We start from the raw sequence: 23,863 nt of genomic DNA, 5'->3' as shown, positions 1-23,863 counted from the left end.
AATCCCTCAAAGAGAGATCTGCACACTTCGGTCTCACAGAAACCGTGAGCAAGCTCTGGTTCACACCAACTTGTCTTTACAACAGGCTGTGATGAAGCAAGCTTTCATATAAAGCCTGCCTGCACGTGGCATAGCCTCACTCCTCCCCATTGCCTCCACCTCTGCCCACAGGGCAGAACAAGCTCTCCTCTCCTCCCCAAACCACACAACTGCAATTTTGAACTGTAGTTGCAAAACTTGCTGACAGGATTCCTGGACTTGGTAAATCTGCCAGGTCCACTGGCCTAGAGGCTAGCCCTCTCCTGCTCCAAGGAGACTGTCCCTGTGAAGCCTGTAAATTTGAAGTGTGTGCTTTTTAGGCAACATGAGTAAAAGCCTAGCAGGAGCTGATAGACTCCTCACCTCTAGTACACAGCTTTCAGCCTCTCGACACTCCCAGCAGAAGCAATTAATTTCTGGGACAAACAGAGAGCTATCCCTCTCCACAGATGTTTCCTCTTAGCTCTACTGGACTTGAGTCAATGAAAACGTGGCAGTATCTGCACAGCAACACATGGAACTTTCCATCAGCCCAGACGGGAACAGGAGCATTTTCAGCTGAAGTCTCTATTAAAAATCTGCAATAGAAGGGAGGGGTTAAAGGGAACTAAGAAAATAGAAATGGGCAGCATAGCCCTTAGCATGCCTGAGAACCACAGTCTCAAAGATTTCTTGGCAGATATTGTATCAACTGGAAGAGCTGTAGGACCTTTTACCCCTGTCAGAGCTTTGTTTATCCATTTGGGACATGAGCTGGTAGCAGCAAACCTCCAGGGGCAGCTGAGACCAACTAGCAGCTGTATAATGCTTTTGGCTGGGTTCGCTCATTATTTATATCTCAGAGTTTGAAGCAGACCCAGTCTGAACTGGGGTCACACTCCATCCCACTGCTTTTCCATGCCAATTGATGGGAAGCAGTGAGTACAGAAGGAATAGGACCCCTTGAGAGCCCCAACGCATTCTGTGCCTGCCTACCCAGCTACAGAAAACCTGGGGGAGGACATGCACGCTTAGCGGAGGTGCTGCAGATGCTTTCACCATGTTTATTTACAGTGTTGCTCTGAGGAAGTGCTTGGCACCAAATATTTTGTGACCAAGGTAGCCATTTTTGTATACACAGATGTTCCACAGGTTCCCTTGGGCTGGTATCAAACACAGATGCTGAGGTACCAAGAATTTTCTTTCTAGGTATCTTGAGCACACAGGTATCCTGAATCTCAGACGGCTAAATATTTGCTATCCTTAGTAAGAAGTTGGGAGGGAATGCACATATATTCACCTCCACAGAGGGGTCAGTTAACACGCGTGAAACACAGTAATGTTTCTCCCACCACCACCTCCAGCTCTCAGAAAATTAAATTTAAAATTAAAAGGATGTCGAGAGGGGACGAGAAGCATCTTAAATGATGTAACTTGCAAAATGCTTGGAGATCCTTCAGCTGGAAGGCTATGGAGAAATACACTATTAATACCATGTTACAAAATTCATCTTGAGCATCACTCAGGGCAGCCTTTTGGTATCCAACCACAAATCTGTAATAAAACAGGCAACAGCTGTTCAGAGAATGGCTGAGGTTCAGGACTTGCAGTCTCATTTAGATTAGCCATTTTCTGAAACATTAAACAACACATGATCAAACAAAAACTGCCTGTGATAAGTCTCAGGTACTTTAAATGTTTTTTCTCCCTTCAGTTTTCTTTCATATTTTTACAAGTAGCTTTGCATGGCAAGGAATGATCACAGCTACTGTAAAGCTGATCTCAGGTTAGTGTTTGCCTCACACAGAATAACTCTACTGAAGTGATTAAAGACTATGTATACTGATTGTCACTTCTTGGCTCTATTACTATGTAGCACCATCATAACCTACCTAACCTACTACTTAAGGTACTGAAAAAATATACACTCTTCAACTCTTCGAAACACAATCTTGGGCAAATTTTGTGGGACAGTTTCTTTTTTTTTAACCTGTCTGCTTGTTATAGTAGTGGCTACACATATCTGTACAATACACAGTAGTACTGCAGTTACCTTGAGCGATTATGTGAGTGAGCTCTAGGAAAAGGGCTGAAGAGATTTGGGGACCTTAAGCACTCCATATATTTTAACCTGATCATGACTATTAGTAATATGTTCTGTCCGGTATCTACAGCTTTCTTTCAGCAAAAGCCTTCCCCTTTTCCCCACCAAACATGTTACAGTGAAGAGAACATTCTTAAACTGATATAATAAAATTAAAACAGGAAATTCAGAAAACGTTGCTCCTGGATTATTGTAGTAACTTCTGTCATAATGTTTGTTCAAAATGATCCTTCTAATACATGCAGCTGAAATATCAACTTCTTAAAATCAACTTCTTTCTTTGATTTCTTCTGTCTGTTGTCTCTTCCTATCCTGCCAAATAAACAGCTCTTACTCTTTGCTGGGGCAACCAATTGATGTAGGGAGGAAATCCACTGCTTTCAACACCTGGTGATACAACTTGTTAGCATGCCTTACCTGCCATCTTCTGTCTTTCCCTATGAAGGATCATTACTGACAGACACTATGCTTTTCCAGCTGAATTGTCTAACTCTTAAAAATTAACTCATTTTCGCTTCTACCTTAGCCATGCCCCTTCTCCTTAGCCACTGTGAAAAGCTGTGGCTAGGCTGCTATTGCACCTGTTGGCAAAAGGGATAGGTAGAGCTCTAGTGAGCAAAGAAATCTTGGTTTAAAATACAAATTGGAAATGTGGAAACACGTTTTATTTATAGTAAAATCTAACCACATTTTATTCGAAGAATAGTTAGGTAATTTGAAGGAAGACTTCCACCTAGTGCTACTCTCATTGGTGCTGCACAGCCTCAAGTACACTCTAGAACACAGCATCTGGTCTACAGAAGTGGAAGGTGTGCTAACAGAATTAAGTGGAACCTACACCAGTCACTCTTGAAAATAGACTCAAGCAGTTCCCAGGCAATGGCACCAATTGCTGCTGGTGCACTTCCCAGGTGCGAAAAGTGACCCGTATGGAAAGCATCTCTAATTTTCTTATATGCACTTAACTGTAGCTTTCTTTATGCTTAGGAACATTTTAAAAGCCTCTTAGCCAGAATGAGAACTGTACTGGAAAAAAAAAATAACCTTTTCTTTATACACAAACACACAAGATTGCACAATTAATTAAAAACAGTTTTGAACATTTAATAAAATCTCATCCTAGAAATCCAACTTTTGGCCGTGACGTCCCCAAACTCTCTTCTTCATCCAAAATCTTCTGAAGGGCTATGTGCAGTGACTTGCCTACTCTTTGTCCTGTCTGCAATGCAAAGAAAGCAAAACAAATCTGAGACATATGCTTATTAACAGGAGACAACTCTTACGGAACACTTCCTTTTGACAAATATTTTCCCTTTGATGACTCATATACACCAGCTGGTATCACCAAAATACGCTTTTAATTAAGAAAAATAATGGTGGTGGAAGTTTCATTTTAATTTGATTAAGTTTTGGAAAAATGTACACATAAATGCAATGCTCTCATTCCTCAGAGAAGCATTCCATGATCATTAATACCAGATCTGTGCACTGCTGGATCATCGAGGAATACAAATTAAATTCACATCAGGCACAAGCACACACTCAAATTAGCCAGCACACACAGCATGAAGCAATATTCTAGCTGCCAGAGGACAAGAGACACCTGACCAGCAAAGCAGCCTACTAACAGAAAATTCAGTGAGCTCTTCTGAAGGTGCTCAGAATCAGCAGAGTGAATTTAGACTAGCTCAACACCATGTCCTATGGCCTGAGAAGCCCAAAATGCACACTGGCTGCATCACCAAATCAGTCCGTGGGCAGATCTTTCATGTAATGTGCAATTCTGTACTGTCCAAGGACCTTAAAGCGGTTAACACAACGTCTTCTTTACAAAAGGAAACTCCAGCAGTGGAAACCCACTAGGATTAGCTCTGACACCAGCCTCTACTCTTCCCCTACACACAACTGTACTGGGGAAGCTACAGGGCAAGGAAACATTGGGCAATGTTGAAATAAAGGTCTTAAGGCAATGGTGCCCATTAAAGCTTTCCCAGGGTTTCTCTAAATGATCTGAAATACAGACTCCATATGGAGATGAAGAGACCCCACCGATCCGTAAAGAGCCAAAGGCAGATTATATTAAACTGAGTTTATTTGCTCCTGATCTATGCACTGAAGCCTAGGCCTGCCATACAGCTGACACAAAGCTCCCTTTCACCTGTTGGTGACAATTACTGGAACCATGGGAACACAAACCTTAAAATGAGGTACATTTCTAACTGAAGATCCAGGTGAGAGAAAATGGCCCATGGTACCAAAGGAAATTTGGGAAGAGCTTTGATGCAGCAGGGTAGCTGTCAATCGTAGATACTATGAGTCATGCTAAATAAAGGGGGGCACAGACAAGAACTGTCCCAACAGCTCTGCACTGGGACAAAGATCACTGCAGCAGCCTGGAGTCCCAAGGAGTGATACACTTTCTGCATTCTACTCCTCAAACATAGGACAATGTCACTCACACCAGGTCAAAGTGAATGGGAACTGTGCAGAACTTCGGTACTGATGCAAGACTGTTGCTTTCTTAATCCTGCTCGCCTCTCTAATGGATCAGATCATAAACTTAGGAAAGAAAAGCCTAATGCTGGCAGCTTCCCAAAACTTTCCCATGAAACTCCCTTACTAAGAGATATGCCCTAGAATGTGTCTGTTTTCTACAAGGCAGGGAAAGCTGACACTCTGACCTGCAGCCAAATCATTATGGAATGGAGGTATCAAACATGGGTTATGCATCTTTTCCAGTGGATAGTAAAATCTAACCACATTTTATTCGAAGAATAGTTAGGTAATTTGAAGGAAGACTTCCACCTAGTGCTACTCTCATTGGTAGGTCTTTTTGTTTTTCTTGGTATCCTAATGAGGCTGTTGAGTTTAGGGCAGGGCCAAACAGATAAACTCTGACTTTCCAGAAAACATATTGGGGTTTTTTTGATCAGCTTTATCTCTCACTCTTTCAAACTCTTCAACATTCAGGAGGGAAGACTTCTTCCAAAGCAAGTGAAAAATGGCACAAGTGACCAGCTTAAGCTTGTAACCTCCTGCATCAACAAGTAGGGACAAGTTCACTAATGTTCTTCGCAGAATAGGATGGTTTGAAGATTTTCCACAGTTACCTTCCATATGCATCTCTGACCAGTGTTCAGAAGTGCATTACAGAACTCCAGGCACAGCCTTTGTGGGTAGGGTATACAACAGAACTGTAGAAGTTAATTTCCTATTTAGGACTCAACGTAGAGTGAAATTGGTGATCAAAACAGAGGCTCCATCAAAGCCTGGTGCAGGGAATTTGCACTAAGGCCAGCTTCTTCATGAACCTGTATCTGACTTAAGCACCAACCTCTCTAGTAGCCCTAGACCCAAAACCTGAAGTTTTCTATGACATTTAGTTAGCATCAGACACAAAATCCATCAAGGAAGACACATCAGATGCCCACAGGAAGTTAGGTTTCTTTAGGATGCCAGGTTAGAGATAACACCTCTCTATCCAGATAAGGGAGAAAGTGACATCTCTGAACACAAATGAAAACCCATTGGTACCACCAAAATTAGCACTCTGTATTGACATCATGACACAGCCAAGTGCCATATATACTCAAGCATGTAATTCCCACTTGAGACCAACTGTTGTCAAACTTGGCTCCAACTTCCGCATTCCTCACTACAGCCGGGCTGAAATTAGTCCTGTATCCCTTGGAAACAGAGTCAGCTTGAAATATCTAATTTTCATTCTGACTTCCAAGCTCAAAACCCATTTCTGTCTCACGCTCAAGGCCAAACTCAGGCAGGAGAATTTACACTGCAGAACATTTAAGAAGAGCCTGAAGAAAGGTTAAAAATGGAATTCTTACATGGATGTGGACAATATCCAGATACTAGTATTTTTATGAAATAAGGGTAGATCAGAAACCCAATAAAGAACCAAAGAAAAACAACAGTAAAAAGAGAAGAGTAAGCTTATAATAAAACAAATGAGTTGTGCTAGAAAAGAACACCGTGCACTAGCAATTCAAAAAGACCTTCTCTACGTTTATAGGGATTTTACCATGTTAGGAGTTTTGCTATTTCAGTTTTTAAGAGAAACTATAAAAGAGGGAACATGTTCTTTAAAAATACTCTCAAAGTTTATCAGCCTTAAGGCTTTACTGCCTTACAGCTGTGAAGTACTTGCCTGAAACATATGTGAGTATCATGCATTTCAGGCATCTAGAAGTTTTAGATAAAATCCATTCACATTAGAATTTGTTTCAAAGAAACTGTGATCTTTACAAAGTCTCTTGTGCACCTAATCAAAGCTCCAAGATCTCTGCTATAAAAGTCCTTACTGCACCTTTCCATATACCCAAGTTCCAATTCATCCAGTATCATCGAAGACAGTCAACTGCTCAAAACTCCTTACCTCCATCATTTCAAAAATACTCTCAGGATCCAGGCTACCTTTCCCCACTTTCTTCATAGAAGTGAGGGCACCTTTACTGGTCACAGAAATAAGCAGGCTTGCCAAAGAACAGGCTTCTTCCTGAAGGGTAGCATCCACCACATGCCTATATCCAATCTGTAAGTTAGTGACAAAATGATGTATTAGTTCACAGTTTTCTAAGGGCTTCCATTAAGAAGTTAACCTGTGAGTGGCAGCTTTGTTAGTTACCTCAGTCTCCCATCCTAATATCATGTGGCCTTTTTAAGTGGTCTGAGACTGACTTGATAGCACAGTATTTAAACAGCCTCTGACCCCAAATTGTGTACATTACACAAGAGAGGTCAGATAAACATGTCACTATTTCATACTGTTTTCCTTTCTACCATCCTTTCATCTATATGAAACTCCCTATTCCTCTTTCCCCCCTCAACTCCAAGCATGGACTTTGCTACCCTCTAGGTGAAAATTACACATCCCGAGACTCAGGTGAGCCCTCACTTCAGCAATGGCCTCTGCTATTTATGCAACTTGCTTAAAAGAAATGCCACATAAACTTTCAGGTAACTAAGCAAATCACTAACACTTGCAATGCAACTTGCAGCATCCATAAAATCAACTGTCTTGGCAGTGTGCTATATATGGAAAACCTGTTTGAAAGGGAAGGCACAGTATTACACCCATGAAAATGGGAGTTCTGTCCCCAGCAACAAATACTCATCATGTAATTCCAGGCAGATGACACAACTTTCGCACCTCACAACAATGGCTACTTGTTCTAACACACTGAAGTATCTGCTGCTATGGATGTTAAGAAAGGAGTAGATAAAAAACAGTAAACAATTCCTCTGAATGCAAGAAGATGCATTTTAAGAGCACATCAAGTAGAAACCTACAAGTCAGAGGTGCAAAAAAACCCCTTATTCAGTAAAACTTCTTAATTAGGAGGCCTAAGACAAACAAATATCTACATAGCGGACACTGACCATTTCTGTAACACAATTTTTATCTCTAGGAAAATAATAAATGGCAGGTGAAACTAACAGAAATTGAAGTTTCTAGGTAGAGGGTCAGAAATTTGTCATGCTTACTTTGCTTAGCGTGACAATACAGGGCACTTCCTCTACATTAAGTCGAATACAATCATAAGGGTCATCAGACAGCTCTATCTCTTTGGTGCCTTCTTCATCCTCCAGAACACGCACTTTGGGTATTCTGTGGAAACAAAATGTGCAAAATCATTGCCAGAACACATAACAGATAAAGCTGCTATACAGTCACAACTCCACGAAGTGCTTTTTCTTCTAAATGAGGCAAAATGTTTAGAAAAAAAGTCCAGAATGTGATCAAAGTATTAACAACTCACTCCCCAAGACTAGGAAGAAAACATTGTAAGTTCAAAGACATTTAGGATAAGATCATCATATTTACATCATTCAAACCATTAGAATTTGAGTTGGTTTGTACACTGTTATATGGGGAGAGATTATTTTGGAATTTGCACAAATCAGTTCTGAACAATTCTTTGTACTTCTGCTGGATGTATAGGAGAGAAATTACCAAGACTGAATCCTTTCGTACCGTGGCTCTCAACAGTAAAGTTGGCACAATTAGAGTAATTACATTGCTTGGCAAAGCTGTGACATCAGTAGCAAATACAAGTAGTAAAGCCCTTAAGGAAAGAGCAACACTAATTAAGGGAGACTTGGGGTAAAGAGAAAGACAACATCAGTGAAATCCTTTCTCTTTAGCAAGATGGGAAGATTGGCAGGATATTCTCATTCTTTAAGAAGACAGAAGACTCTACTGTTCTAAGGACAGATATACAAGGGATATATAAAATGTAAGGACAGAGCAGGAATAAAAACCCAGGCAGAAATCCAAAAAGCGCTTTCTTCTCATAGTGAATGACGAGCTCTCTCACAAATGAACTAAGACAGGCTCCTTATCAGTGGTAAATATATTGTATTTGTGACAGACATTTAATGGGAGTTTCATGGGATGACTTAACGCACTTTTCTTAGCATAATGAATAAAATAATTTAAAACAATTTAGTAGAAGATGGTACCTCAAGCTGCCAAGAACATCAGCATCTTATATACCCTCATTTATCCAGGTGTCCATTAGGATGGAGTACTGACTGAGAGACTTTGCATTACTGGCCAGTAAAACCCCCACACAGCTCCCATATTACCTTTTTTTTCTTTTCCACACATTTGCACTTGAAAACAAAATATTTCAAGATGTCCCCTGACAGCTAACTTCAGTAACCACAATCTGGTTTTATATTAGTACTTTTACAGTAGCACTGTGTTTATAACTAGACTCTGGAGGTTACATTCTTTTATGCTGTCTGTAAGAAATCTCTTTTTGAAGGAGGAGGAGATAGGGACTGATTTAATGAACATTTCCCCCACCAATACAAAGTGACTTTTTATTGTTCCCTGGAAGAGTATGTTAGTTATTTGTGGCTAAAAGTCCTAGTGGCAAGTACTTCACAGCAGCTAACCCTGCTCCAGTGACAACAAATTCCCTACAAACACAATGGCCTGGGTCAAGCCAAAACTAAGACTTTGAGTAAGCAGAACAATTCTGAAGTGTACTTTTTCCTGAAACAAAACTCCAAATGCTTTCCAACTCATCAGAAATGCCTCAAAGCCTATTTTCAAGTTTAAAGTATTCCATTAAAAATTGATGGAATAAAGTCACAAGGTGACTGATCCACAAGCTACACAGGACAATGGACAACACTGGAAAACAGCCTAGTCAAGAAGTTTATGTGCCAAAGCAGTGTTAAAAAACAAAGAAAGATTTCAAGAAAATCTGTGAGATTAAGCAATTTTTAATTCCATTCTAAAACAGCCATGAAACCAGAGCAGTGTTCGGTCTGCAAGAAAAAGTTGCCAGAATTAATACCTGAAAAATGCCTGCAAGGAGCTTTTTTGACCAAGCACGGATGAAAGAGGTCTAAATTAGAACTATTGCAAAGGCAAAAAGATCAGACGTAAGAATCATAGTTGCATAAAAAAGGGGGTATATGGACACAAAAACTAGGAAAAGTGAATGTAGCACAAAGTATTTCCAGAACATTGGAGATTTACTCTCCCATCTTGTGAATATTTGTCTTAAGAATTAGACGTACATGTTTACTTTGCAACTTTTATTTTTCTATTTTGATTCCTGTAACTAATCAGGGCAGAAATCTGTACAGCAAGAGTCAGTCAAGTAACAAACAAAGCTTTTTCCTATGTGCTGCAGACCCAGATTTCATAACTGCAAAACCAGTTCCACCCTTGCAAGCAGGCATCAGTTCTGCCTCTACCATGCTGTTCAGCAAAAAACCTTGATATCGGCAAAGTTGTTGTGTTATAAACTCTGTAGTTTTTGCAACTTGCCTAGTTTCTGCAGCCTCTGTGGCAAGTAGACGCATTTCACAGAACCAAGTTTAATGCCCTGACACAGTAGCTAATATTGCATATTTTGCAATATCTACTTCTATCATGAATAAATCCATCCTTAAACACCTTGGAGACAGGGGTAAGAAGTAAGTTTGATGCCTGCTATCTTTTGCACATGATCTTGATATAGTTTTTAGAACATGATGAACAATACAAACTTGCAAGGAGTAAATGTTCCCCCTAAAACAGTCATATTGTCATTGTTCCATGCCTGAAGGGGATATAATGAGTCATGTCAGGCATTCAAAGGATTTAAATCCTGCCGGTCTTGTGTAAAATTCCTTAAATCATGATTTTGGATTTACTTAGCTCTAAAGAAAAATGTGTCCATAGCTATTATAGAAATGCTTAGAGCAAGATTTTAAAGATGAAGCTGAAGTTTTCAAATGCCTATCTGAATATCTAAAATTTTGTAGCTTCCAAGAAAAACAGCAGCTTGAGCTCTCTGCTCTTTGCTTCAAAGCTGCAGTCAAGGCTGGCAAAGATCTGGAAACACTTCTAACAAAAACCTGGTTGTAAACAAAGTATGAAAAGCAAGTAAGACAAAGAGGGACACATGTCAAGCAAAGTTCAGAACACTTAATCTCAAGCAATTTGCAAACTGACATCTTGTCTTGTTTGGACAATAAGATTTTATGGAGAATGGAAAGCTACTCTTAAACAGCCTTGTGTCAATCCAAAGAAAACTTAGTAGCTACCAAGAGAAAGTGAGAGGAATAGTGAAGGAGGACAACAGGTTTTCACTTTGAATTTCACCTCTTGACTTTCTGATCTTTTATGAGATTAGATGTATGGTTCAACTCAGTAAGACAAGGTTTTCACAGGTAAAAAATCAACAGGCTCTCCATTATGTCATACTGTACCACATTTTGATACGATACCCAACTTTAACAAGACTCTGGATGTTTTCCATAGATTACAGATTATATAAAGGACACAAGTTGTCAGAAAAATCAAAATAAAGCAGAATCATTAGAATAATTACACCCTCCACATTGCCCATGTTCCCAAAGCAACATTTTCTTCTACTTGCTTATTTAATTCATTACTTTTTATATGATCGTCTCTCTTTATTCCGGTTAAAATAAGAAAAAAGACCCAGTTATCTTATAAATAAAGTATGTGCCGTGGATCTGCAAAACAACTTACATGGTAGTAACTGTTTTAACTATACAGCTTTTGCATCCAGGCAGAAACACAGCACTTCTTCCCTTTAGAGTACTGCCAGCTCCATTGTGAGCCATTATATTTGTGACAGTATTTCTTAATGTTATGAAAACAATCTACTGTTAAAAGTTACTGCTGAGAATTTGATTAACATGGGAAATTTCTCAGCAATATATACAAGTTCTAGTCTCAAATGGATTCTTCCCTCATCCCCTTTTAAAGTGTTTATAACCTGATATACTGCCTGTCTTCAAAAGCATATTTCCTCTTCTTTTTGCACATACTTTTCCAGATCTAGTGCATGGATTCCCTGATAAATAAGCCAGAACTACACTAGTGGCTTCAGGAGATCTCTAATTTAATGCTGAAGAACAATTTGAGATCCACTTTTAAAACATTTATGCTTGTAAGAGTCTAACTTTTGCACCTCTTCCCGCTATTGTTGCCACCTAAGTTTTTTGGCAAAGCCATGCACTAGCTTTTTTTCTCAAGGGTGCTACAAAACTGTACTCCCTTCCACCTACAGATAAAGAAGATAAAAACAATAGAAAAAATACGAGCGAAACTTACCATTTAAAACCACACAGAGGATTTCCATCATTCATTCTATTAGATTTTGGTTTTCCATTCTTTGAATTAAAATGCATGGGTCAAAGTTCCTTTAAAGACACATCGTTTCCCCCTCCCCACAATTTCTCACTACCATTATTTTCTTTTTAGTTTTAAAAAGAACTCTAGACTAAAAATTAATGAAAACGAAATCAGAAGAGGAAAATCAAGGCTTCTTAATCAAGAGCATCACGTATCAGTAAGCAACTCTTCAAACCCACAAGGCATCAACACAAAGTCCTCCAACTACCTGCAACAAAATCTCATGGTCAAGACACTTTTTTCTGGATCGGGCTACAGAACAGAAGTTATATTGTGAACCTGACTGTGCATACAATCACAATGCAATATGACACTTGATTATTAGAAACTGAACTAAACACTAGTTCATATGACTTGCATGAAAATGGACTGCCTTGTATCTGAATGCAAGCTGCTTTGGGTATTTATTTAAATAACCAAGCATTAAAAATGCTTTGCTCACAGAGAGTACTTTTCTTCCATTTCCCATGCCACTTTCACTCACATGAAATGAGATTTGTGCTTTACCTTGTGTTAAAGAGAGCTGCCTTCACTGCGATAGAGATTGCATCAAAGATGTTCCCACCACATTCCAATAACTGAGGAGGAAAAGAAGAATCTCTTTAAAAGAAAATTGGACTAGTGCCTTTAAATGAAGTCTTTATTTTATTTAAACCTACTTGAAAAGGAAGAAAATTAATAACCAGAACAGGTTTTTAAAAAACAAAGTTGTCTTTAAAGCCCATCCATGAAAAGAAACAGATGGGAAATTCAGATTTCGGCTAACTGTATTATACATGCAAAATAGAAGAGTTAATACACTCCGTAATAAAATTAATGATAAAATTTAATAATAGAACCTGAAATGAAACCACCTCTGTTCTTAATCTTCTTGTGCTAAGGCTCTGAACTAGACTATGACCAGAATTCTCTTTATAAACCCATCACATTCATTCTTTAATATTAAATCAAACCAGTCAATTTTTTATACTTTATTTCCAACAGGAGTCTTTTTAAAATATCAACTGGACAAAACCAACTGGGAGAATTGCTTTTAAAGAAGCAATGCAAATTGTCACTGAGATCACAGTATGAAAAGGTAGTTACAGAAGTTATAGTTATGAAGGCACACTGTGATTTATTCTTCTTAAGGAAAAGAGCCATCATCAGGTTTGTCTTGTAGTTGAAAATGATCCAAGGAAATCCTGATGTCAAAGTCTAATTCAAACGTCAGTGTTATCAAACAAGTGAAGAGTGTCGAGGGAGTCTAGCTTAGCTTCTTCCCATGAAGATCAGGAGAACAACAGTCAAAGAGAACAGCAGCACTGCGTACTAGGCAAAAAGGCAGGGCTCCCAAAACCACAATACCTTCTATAGGATGCCAGACAACTCCACAGCTTACTGTTAGTTCTCTGACAAGCTCCGCTCTCAGTTGCTAGTACTATTCTGAGAACACACACACACAAAGGCACACACACAGAGTAAGCATTTGAAACTACTTCGGCAAGAACATATGGATGCTTCTCCATGACATCAATCTCTGCTGTATGATGAGAGCAAAACAAGTTTTGCAACACTGATTGCACTGATTGTTCTTCAAAATCTATTTAAAAATGAGATAAACTCCCGCACTGGGACCAAACCATAAATCAGATATTCTGTAAAGACAGTTTCTTTATGAAGACAGACTGAATAGTGTAAAAAGAATGACAAAAAGTTGGAATAGAAAGCTGAATACAAAGGTGATTAGATTATTTCTTCGCAAACAGCTGCTGGATACAGAGAGGTTAACCTGCCACTTTCAGTCATTATCAGATTTTACTGGATAACACAATAAGCCCCACAATATCTTCGTTATTAAAACACAATAATGGGATATGTCTGCACTGTTGCTAGGCTTGTGTTCAAGCTGCTATTCTAAAACCTTATCTGTACTACAGTGGTGCTTACAGGCTAGATACACAACCTGTAACAAGCAGGATGCCAGAATTCCTCCACACAGAACTGAACACTTCTCAGCTGAAGCACCTTGTACTGAGATCTCCCCTGCCATTTATTTATTTATTTATTTATAGAAATAAGAAAGTCTGCACAACTTCGAGTTATGGGAAGCAAAGGATTCTTTAGAAAGGACTGCTTTTAATTAACTGATGTACAAATAAAAAAGTTATTGGCAAAAATAGATAAAACATTGTAGACCTTGCCTTATTCAAAGAAGCTTTTCTTCCAAAAGGACAGATTCCTAACTTCTTTTTTTATCAAACTTGGGGGGAATAGAAAACATGAAGAAATCCTGAGAGGGGCTCAGTAGTGAATTGCTAAAATTTCAACAGAACCTACTGCACCCCTTCCCCCCAACACACCATCTACTGAGTAGGGAATGATAAGAGATTGCACACTTTGATTCTCCTTGCTCAGCATGGCAGACTGCTGGGCCAAATTATGTGGAGAAGGCTATACATATATCAAAAACACACTCAAAAATGCCAAAATCTTATTTCTGACATCAATGGCTTAGAAAGGGAAATAAATCAAGAGAAACAGAGAGAGAGTAAGAACAAGCTTACAGTTTTGTGATACTGTTCTCCACATTCACGGGCTACTATTTGGAAGTAGAATGCCTTACACTATTAAGAAAGAATGCATCTATTTTGAAAGGTCAAGGTACATATTCTTGACCTTTGTCACATATCTCAATTTGGCCATATTTCTGTGTATGATTGAAATTATTTTCTTTCCAGTCTGACTGTACACAATTATAGCAAGTCCCAAATACACTGACCACTAGAAAATATTTGAGAGATGTTTGTAATTGATAAGCTGCATAACTTTGCAAAACACACTATTTTCTCTTTTGAGGTTGCATATGTCAAATTTTGCTTATGCATAGAGTTGGATATAGATGCTTCAATCAAAGTGCACATGGCTAAATTGTATAGCGTGAAACTTCCAGGTTCATAAAATTTTTGGGGGAGTTTTGTCTTTCAGAACAAGACACTTCCAAACACGCACCTTCCCATCTGACCACAAAGTACCAGTATTTTCAGGCTTACGACAGATTTAAGGCTTATTTTCCCTCTAGCTTTGCACAACACAAACACCAACGTAAACAATTTCCAGGAACTCTGAAGGAAAATACCATCCAAAATACTCTCTATGAGCATTGTTATTATAGTTAGAATCTGTCTCCCTCAAACACTGAATAATATGACTTGCACCTTATACTAGCCCAAGTATTATACTCCCACCATGTACTATTAAAGTAAGATTCCCCAGGAATGATTCAGCAGGAGCAGCTTCAGCAAAATCTGTAGGTATCAAGCATCAACATTAAGTATACTCTAACACATGTGATACACATCTTCCATTCAGAAAAGGAAATATTACAATGACCTCAAAAGTGTGAAAATACAGACACCTGAGGTGGAAAAAGAATGGGGTGAGGCAGGCAACAGAGTAAGAGACTAATGTTAACGGTGTCTTCTAAATGTACCAGCAGCTCTTCAATGGCTCACACAAAAAATCCCTGCAGAATATAACATTGAAAAGACTCATCAAGTTCAGTCGTAATTATGAACCTACAACAGATTGTTTATTGGCATTGTAAAAAAGCTAAATGTGAAATTCCTCACATAACACAGGTCCTGATGTTCATAATTCTGATACAGCCAGTAGCATGAAAATACCAAGGTTGTTTTTCTCTGTAGTTGTGGACAACCAAAAAATCTGTCCAGGAAGAATCAAACAATAACCAATTATATCTCATGCAGAAGCTATACAGAACTACTTCTGCACTAGTCAGCTTTATGCAAGTCTTTGTTTATGCTGTGTTTATGCAATGTTAAGCAGTACATTGCTTAAATAAACACAGCATTTAATATTCTGTACCTCTGCTTGTAATTACCCAGTAACTAAAGTCCCCAGTGTGATTTCTCAGAACTAACACTTCATTCTCTATTAAACTATGCCAAGCTCCAATAAGCTGGTGACTTGGGCTGTTAAAGCCCTCAGCAGTGGCACACACTCAGTCGCTTTGTACGCGGACTGTCGCAGTATGTACCATATCTACTATAATTAGGCTAATGGTGCTGCTTTTTAAACACCTAATGAACTAATTTTCACATTTATTTAGGTCTTAGTCTAAATGTTCCTGTTTAACAAAATCCTGTATTTAATTTTCCTGGCCATACAGCTTAACGTTTTGCAAATCATTTATAATAGATACTAATGGATTCCTGTGAGCAAGGTTCCTCAACATATTTTCACTTCCAAATTTGACAAAGAGAAACCCAATATTGGAACAATAAGAATTGGGAATAATGCTCAAGATAGTCTGACTTGCAGACTTCTGTTAAAATTCCTGTGGCTGAGTGGTTTAAAAATGGCATAGTTTGGAAATCAAGCTGCTACATGCATGAGATTTGTATGCATAAAATTCAGTTTCCATTTTTTAATGGGAACAAATATTCAGTTTATCTTCTACATTCAATACATGTATACAACTTGCATCAAAAAGTGCCTAGGCCAAATGTAGCTTTTGCCAGAAAAGTTTCTATTTTACGTTACCGAATTAGTACTGATAATGGTGCAAAGAAGCAGACAGGATGGACAGTTACCTTAGGGCTAACATACATAATACTAATTTACATTCAATGGAACAATACATTTGCTGTTGCAACTAGCCTGGGAGAAAAGTTTAGCCTTCTTTAGTGGCAAACCTCCTTGCTAGTATAAGATCACTGATTTTCATCTGAGACAGATTTGGAGTATTCAGTGTTTTATCAGCTCTGCAGTGGAGCATCAGCAACAAGAAGAGTAGGAAAAGAGCAAGCTGGAAATAGTGATTAACTATTACAGGTAGATTCCCAAGAAAATGGCCATTCGCTTTGTGAAACATTATATCACATTATGAGAAGCTTTTTTTATAGGAAAATACACAAGGTTATGCTAAGTCAGTCTCCGCCTTAAAAAATCTTGAATCTTAGTTTTCATTTCCTTACTTACCAACACATCAACATAGAGAACCCAGCAGTGCTCTCTGGGATTAATACAAAGGGATTTCAAGTCTACACTGTTCTCGCAGCTAAATACTCTGTAGAGTGTATTTGCTATATCTGTGCCAAGTTCTTCTCCTCCCCGGCCTTCCAATTCAGGAGTAGCGTTTGAAGAACTAGATAAAGAAAGAAAAAATACTTTCACTTCTGTGGCAGCCAATACCCAAAGAACATTTCTTAAATACAGAGCATTAAAAATATCTAAGGATATATTTGTACAAGAATAAGCATCCTATTTGAAAAGAAAGTATTTCCACTTTGCATAAGAGAATATCCTGATGCAGATAATATACCGACATTTTGTTACAAATACTGATACCAACTAAATTCCACCACTATCTTCAGTTCCCAAGTTGCAATGCTAAAGTTGGTGAATTCTTTCAGGGATTATTTCTTAAGCACTGTCATCTTCTATCACCTCAACCCTTTAGAAAAACAAAAAAGTGAGAGAAATCTGTGCTAAGTTCAGAACAGCTAACAAGACAGTCTGGTGAGAGTTGAATGTTAAATTATTAAGAGGGTGGCTAAGAAGAAGATGTGATTATATGACAAGTAGAATACACATTTCTTTTAAAGTAACATGACTGCCTGACCTTAATTGGTAATTTCTTTACTGAAGGGTACTTTTTGCTATCAAGCCCCTTAAAGAAAGCAGCTCATTATTCTCAGCAACTGCAGCTTATGGAGAGCTGCAACTAAAGAACATATTTTCCAGAGGAGGTCTGACAAAAGTCTTTGGTCTTCACTTCCCTGATTCCAACATAACTAACTTTATTTATGAGTAGTCATACAAGGAAGTCCTTGGGTACTGATGCCTTGTACACAGCAAAGAACAAATTTCTAACAATAAAAGAAAACAGGCATACAAAAAAAAACACCAAAAACCCCCACACCAACCCAAACCAACCAATCAAAAAAAACCCCAAACAACAAACCCCAAACCAAACAAAAAATGCCTCTCCTCCAAAGCGCACTAAAATAGAGCAGAATTGTTCAGAGATGCATATACCGCAAAGTAGTGAACAAAGATTCCGAACCCAGCCTCTGGTTTATAGAGAGAAGAGTATTCTCAAGCAGTGGATCCATAGCAGCATTGCAAATGTTGTAAAATAAATCAGTCACACCTCTCCCAAATTAATTTCTCATTGTAGAATATAGGAAAGAAAGTGGCTCCATAGAAGCAGTTTTGGTATGTTCCAAATCTGTAATAGTAAAGCCTTGTATTTTCCTGGCTGGGTACTTCCCAGTGCCAATTTCTCCTGGATGTTCTGTGTTTATATGATGATGCAAAACTTCAACTCTTCTAACAGGCATACCAGGAGTATAAAAATACAGCAGAAAACTAAGTCTTGGAATATAATCCCTTCACCTTAAAAAAAAAAAAAACAACTAAAGAGTCACATTATCAAGGCATGACTTAAATCATCAAGTGAACTGTACCAACAATACTGCAGAACCTATAAGCTTATATATAATTACCTACTATTACTCTTACCTATAAGAATTACCTAATTCTCCCAACTTGTTTTGCAGTTTATGAAAACTCAGAATACAAGGAAGAGCTACTGGATTTTATAGAAGTTATCTGCTGCCACTATAAATAGACAGCACTATACATGCTTAAAAAACAAGGAAAAGCATTACTGCCAGTCAAGCACTGACCTAGGCTTCCAAACTACATTTGCCACACAAATAAGCAGTGCAAGTATGACACACAATATTATTCATGGTTGCATTAATATCAGACACCAATTTTATACAATAAGATCATATCTGAGTATAACTCAGTGCTGAGTCAGGTCTTCAGGTAGTATTAAACAAGCCCTTATCCATGGAAGCAGCTTTTATGCAAGTTAACTAGATCATTCTGTTTAAACCTTTCCGTTTGATGCACAGTTATGCAAGCATTATGATCCCTATGATAAGCTGAAAAGAATTATACAAACTTCAATCTATGCCTCATTATTATTTCTAAATACAAAGTTTTATCAAATGTTGTATTTTTTGATTGTAAGTGAACACTTTCTTTGACGGTGAGTAGCAAGAACATAACACTCAAGTGGAATATCATGTTTCACTGCATCTTAATTCCATTATTATTTTAACACTTCAGTTCCTTGCAATCAAAGCAAAATAAAGAAGTAAGGTTAGCAGGGTACTATTATAATAACTATATGGTAGATACTGCCACCTAATGCCTACAGATTATTACAGTAATATACTGGGAAAAAATTGAAAAGGGGTTGTCTAACACACTGGAAAGAGAAAATGCAAAAAAACTTGGTTTCTGGAGCATAGAAAGAACTTACCAGTGGCACAGAATTTTTACTCCCAAACAAAATGTAACTTTCAAGACTATCAAGATCATTTTACTGTTACATTGCCTAACAATCAAGATTCCTCCTAAAGCACAATGATGCTTCTACCACAAACTTCTGCTCAATTTCAAAACTTGCTGTTAGCAGAAAAACCTTTCTCTCACAGCAGTCAAGCAGTTTACACCTGTTGCTCAGGCCATTAATATACTGTAATCTACAGATGGACACACTTGAACAAATTTATTCGTAATTCCACAAAGAGAATCAAATGCATTCAAGGAATTCAGATGTCTGCTTTTCTTTTTGTTTTTATTTATTACAGTTTTAAAACGGTAACTCAGCCCCAAAACTCAAAAGTGAGAAAAGCAGACAGCAGTCTTCAACATCAATGGCCAGGATGAATGTCCTCTCCAGTGATGATGGGCAGTAAGGATATCACAGAGGATATGGACTTGATCTATGGTAATTAATTTCCAGGCTCACAAATCATTGCCCAAAATATCATCCCTTCCAGAGATGCACATTAAAGTCTATCTCAAAATGTGACCAAATGTGCTTCTCAGATTTTAGGTAAAGGACTCAGAGCAGAAAAAAGAGAAAGAGAATTCTGGAGCAGAGAAATATATATCTAATCCAGCAAGTGATTATTTTAATCATGAAAGCAAACCATGAAAGTTTCGGGAAATAAGCAATTTAAGATAGTAATCACTGCACTCTGAGTTTTTATTATTAGTTTCAACAACATAAAAGCCAAGTAGAACACAGAAGAACTTCACCGGGAGATGCAGGGTACTATGTGCAGTTACTACCACCCAGTGGCAGCCTGCAAAAGCACCAGAGTACTGACAGCAGCTCATTTCCCTTTATAGAGAAAAAGCTGCCTCCCCTTCACATTTTGTCTTTTGGATCTTTCTGGAGGCTAGAGAAAGCCTGTGCACAAGCATGTGAGAAGTTAATATACTTCTCTAAAGTTTAGGCTTTTGGTCTATATTGTCATAGAAATTAACAATTCCCTATTTCTAGAACTGACAAAATCCATCTTGCACAATATTGCTGCACATCTCCCATCTTATGAAGCAGAGATTAACAGTTAGAAAATACAACCTAACGTTAATCTAATGAATTGAAGTTTTTCTAACATTTATTTACATATGCAAGAAGTGTCACAGAATTGCCACATGTCCACAGCCCACTTGTTTAAGTACGGAAACATCCCTGCTGTCACTGGACTTTCTTCATATAGAAACCATCAGAAAAAAAAACCCCATGTACTATTTAGGATATTTCAAGCATGCGTTTCTTAAAACAGTCGAGCTCAGATCCCCTATAATAGCAGGACCACATTCAAGATCATCTTCCCACCTTGTATTTTTTGAACAGTAATTGTAGACAAACTATTAATTTCCTAGGTGAGTCCTTTCCTCTACAATGCACAAGGTTTCCACAGTTAACTAGTACATCATGAGGTACAGAGGCAGTCTTAGATAAGGCCGCATAATGTGACACACAAATGTTAAGGCAGATACAGCCAGTTAGGTTAGCAAGATTACCAGATACATATTTACTTAGTAGCTCTCATACCTTAGCTTTGCCAATGGTATATTGGTTTAATGTCAGAGTAGCAACATTTTTTGTTTATAATAAAAATAAAAAGAAAGGTCACATGCAAAACAGCTAACTTGACAGTGCCAAGGCCCTAATGAGAGGTTCCCAAAACATATTACTTCATAAAGAACAGTTTTAGGAAGTCTGCACGACATGGATATTGTAGTCGCAGACCACAGTCTAGAATAACAGTGAGATGTCACTATGCTATCTCAGAGCAACTCGAAAGTAAGAGTTCTCAGTTTTCTTCCAGCTTCCTTCATAATTCAAGCAGTATGAAGAACTGTAAGGATAAACAATAGTGCACTTGTAGCAAAAAGCAAGGAATATGATTAAAACAAATACCATTTTAGTTAATGAAGCACAGATTCTCTGATAAATGCATAACTAAATTTTCTAATTAGTTTTTGCATCTGAAGTTCATACTGGAGATTTTCCTTTTTTTAAACAAATGAATTTGAACAAAACACACTTCAAACTTTTTCCACTGCTTTATCAGACAAAGCAAGCAAACCTTTAAGTACAGTTAAAGAACAGTCAATTCTTTTCTTCTGGAATACTTACTTCTTTTGAAAGAGATTTTCTCTATTCTGTCATTGTAAAAACAACAGCTGACATTGTAGTCATGAAGTCACGTTAAATGCATGTGTCATTGAACCATTACTCTGTCCCAGCTGCAGTGATGCTATGCAGTTTGGGGTTGCTTTCATTCTTTAAATCCCATTGATTTGCTTATTTTGGGTTGGCAAAATCAGCATAAAGTTTCTGAACATTCACTGCTATAGGAACAGTAAAATAACTTTTTTCTCCTACTCAGACTCTTACCGGAGGTTAGTGGAATGAAGGTATAAACTTCTGAAGAATGGCAAGATCTGATTAGTCATTTATTCCAAATATTAGATCTATTTCATTCTTTTCTGATATACTAACCAGTCAACAAAGAATTCCAGGTATCCTTCATCGGGTTTCTCTAACTTTGGTGTCCCCATTTCAGCTTTTATGCCTACCAAGACATCAGTGTCTCCCTGTTAAAATAAAAACGCATCACAGAACTGAAATTATAGTTACAGAACTACTTGTTTAATTTAAATGTCTACAGTAAGCTGACATTTCTACCTTTCAGTTATCTGATTGTTCTATCAGAGTGAACTTAAAATAACAATAAATTTTTTAAAGAAGGAAAGGCTTTAGAAGGACAATATTAAGCTTAAGAAGATTCTTCAAATAATTACCATACATATTAACTTTCTCTAGGTTAAAAAGACACTCTTAATATCCAAGACTACTTCTATCATTTTGGTTCTGGAAACATCTCTTACTGCAGAACCACTATAATACTGCACATGCCAAAAGTAATTTCACTTCACTCTGAAGTAGTAGAATTATTTTTTCCCAGGGATTAGGCACAATAATGATTGCAGTTTTCGAGATTAAATGTTAGATCAACTCAAACTAAAGGCTGTCCAGGTACTTCATGGTAAATCCAACCCTGCTTGATTTTTTTTCATCATCGTGATAATAGTTAAGCCAGTCAAAAAGCATTATATATGCTGTAATTATTTCCTTAACCATAGTTTCAGTTACTGCTATGCACACACACAAATAACCTCAGCTTATCTTAAAACCAGTCACATAACTAGAAACTTCATTAGCGAGGCACACAGTCCCTAAGAAATTTACCTACCAGCTTTACTCTTGCAGATCCGCTTGTGTTTGATACAACATCTGTTTCTACTTCTGCACATCTGTAGTCTTCACAGCCACGACCATCCACACGAAGATCCTCCTATCATCAATATCAATATATTGTGCTTAAGAGAATCAGTAATGAAAAGTTAAAAAAAATAATATATATATATATGTGACTTGAAATTTTCCTTCTCCTATACCAAACACAGCAGTAAAAACAATATAAAAGCATCAGCTCATAGTTTCATCACAGACTTTTACTTAAGACTACATCAGGCCTTTCCTGGGATGCGCAAGTTCTGTACTTTTATAGCAGTAATTAGGACCAGGCATAAAAAAATACCCACTGGCCTTCCAAATGTTTTCATCTGTATTCCAAAACCGGGTATTGTTCTTCCTCTGATACTATACACTCGCCTCCACAGAAATACGTTGTTTTTCAGCAAAATTCGGTAAAAATACAGTCCTTGTTATCACCGGCGTTTCTCCCCCCACATCCTTCACTCTTCCTCCTTGGACCACTCACGTTCCTTTGCTACGTGGCAGGCTAAAACTCTATGAAACCGCAAAAACTTGAGAAAGAGCCAGGGAAGAGGTGGAAAGAGCAAGGAAAGAGAGGTAAAGGGGGACAGAAGTGAAAGAAAACAAATCCACGTTCTGCTCTCAGCCAGCTTCCCGTTCTGATGCTCAGCGTGCTCGGATGATTACTACCCCAGAGATTCGCGTCCAAACACCACGATGGAGGGCTCCCTGCCTCCCTCCTCCCCAGCCTACCCTGTAACTCGCCCCCTCCCGCCCCGGTACCTGCACGCCGTGCACGATGTAGAGCTTCTCCGCCTCGCTCAGCACCACGGTCGCCATTCCTGCCGCCGCCTCCAGACCGCAGCTGCGCAGTGCCTTTCTTGCCTCCCTGCTTCCTTTCCTTCCGCCCGCGCCAGGAAAGCTGCCGGCTATCCACAGCTGCTGTCCCGCCCGCCCACCCAGCCGGCACCGGCACCGGCACCGGTACCGGCACCGGTACTGGCACCTCACATTGGGTTGGAAGGGACCTCTGGAGACCATCCAGTCCAACCCCCCTGCCAAGGCAGGGTCGCCTCGAGCAGGTGACACGGGAACGCGTCCAGGTGGGTTTGGAATGTCTCCACGACCTCCCTGGGCAGCCTGTTCCAGTGCTCTGCCACCGTCAATGGAAAGAAGTTCTTCCTCATGTTGATGTGAAACTTGTGTTTTAGTTTATGGCCATTGCTCCTCGTCCCCTCCAAGAAAGCAAACCCTCATGTTAAACCAAACAGGCAGCTCCTACCTGCTGCCCTCTGCCAAAAGCTCCTGAAGGAAGCTGTGGAAATGCCCAAGTACTCGGGAAGGTATAGCGTACTGATAAATTTAGGGAGGGCAGAAGGCATCCTCT

The 23,863-nt window shown here is 38.6% G+C and overlaps 1 protein-coding gene across 1 annotated transcript; it reads right to left on the bottom strand.

Annotated features, from left to right (window-relative positions):
• Nucleotides 1-3,201: 3,201 nt before the first annotated feature.
• Nucleotides 3,202-23,382, bottom strand: EXOSC7 (exosome component 7). The gene is made up of 8 exons (XM_027675641.1): nt 23,260-23,382; nt 22,451-22,552; nt 21,697-21,791; nt 16,794-16,959; nt 12,318-12,388; nt 7,625-7,748; nt 6,516-6,671; nt 3,202-3,341 (listed from the first exon to the last, which is right to left on the bottom strand). Exons 1-8 carry the CDS (start codon nt 23,314-23,316, stop codon nt 3,237-3,239), a joined length of 876 nt encoding a protein of 291 aa, XP_027531442.1. The 5' UTR covers nt 23,317-23,382; the 3' UTR covers nt 3,202-3,236.
• Nucleotides 23,383-23,863: the final 481 nt, after the last annotated feature.

The sequence above is a fragment of the Neopelma chrysocephalum genome, unplaced genomic scaffold (genome assembly GCF_003984885.1).
Source record: "Neopelma chrysocephalum unplaced genomic scaffold, ASM398488v2 Primary Assembly neopelma1_26, whole genome shotgun sequence".
Classification (NCBI taxonomy): domain Eukaryota; kingdom Metazoa; phylum Chordata; class Aves; order Passeriformes; family Pipridae; genus Neopelma; species Neopelma chrysocephalum.
The sequence above is the reverse complement of the archived record's forward strand: the minus strand, read 5'-3'. Positions and strand labels throughout refer to the sequence as shown.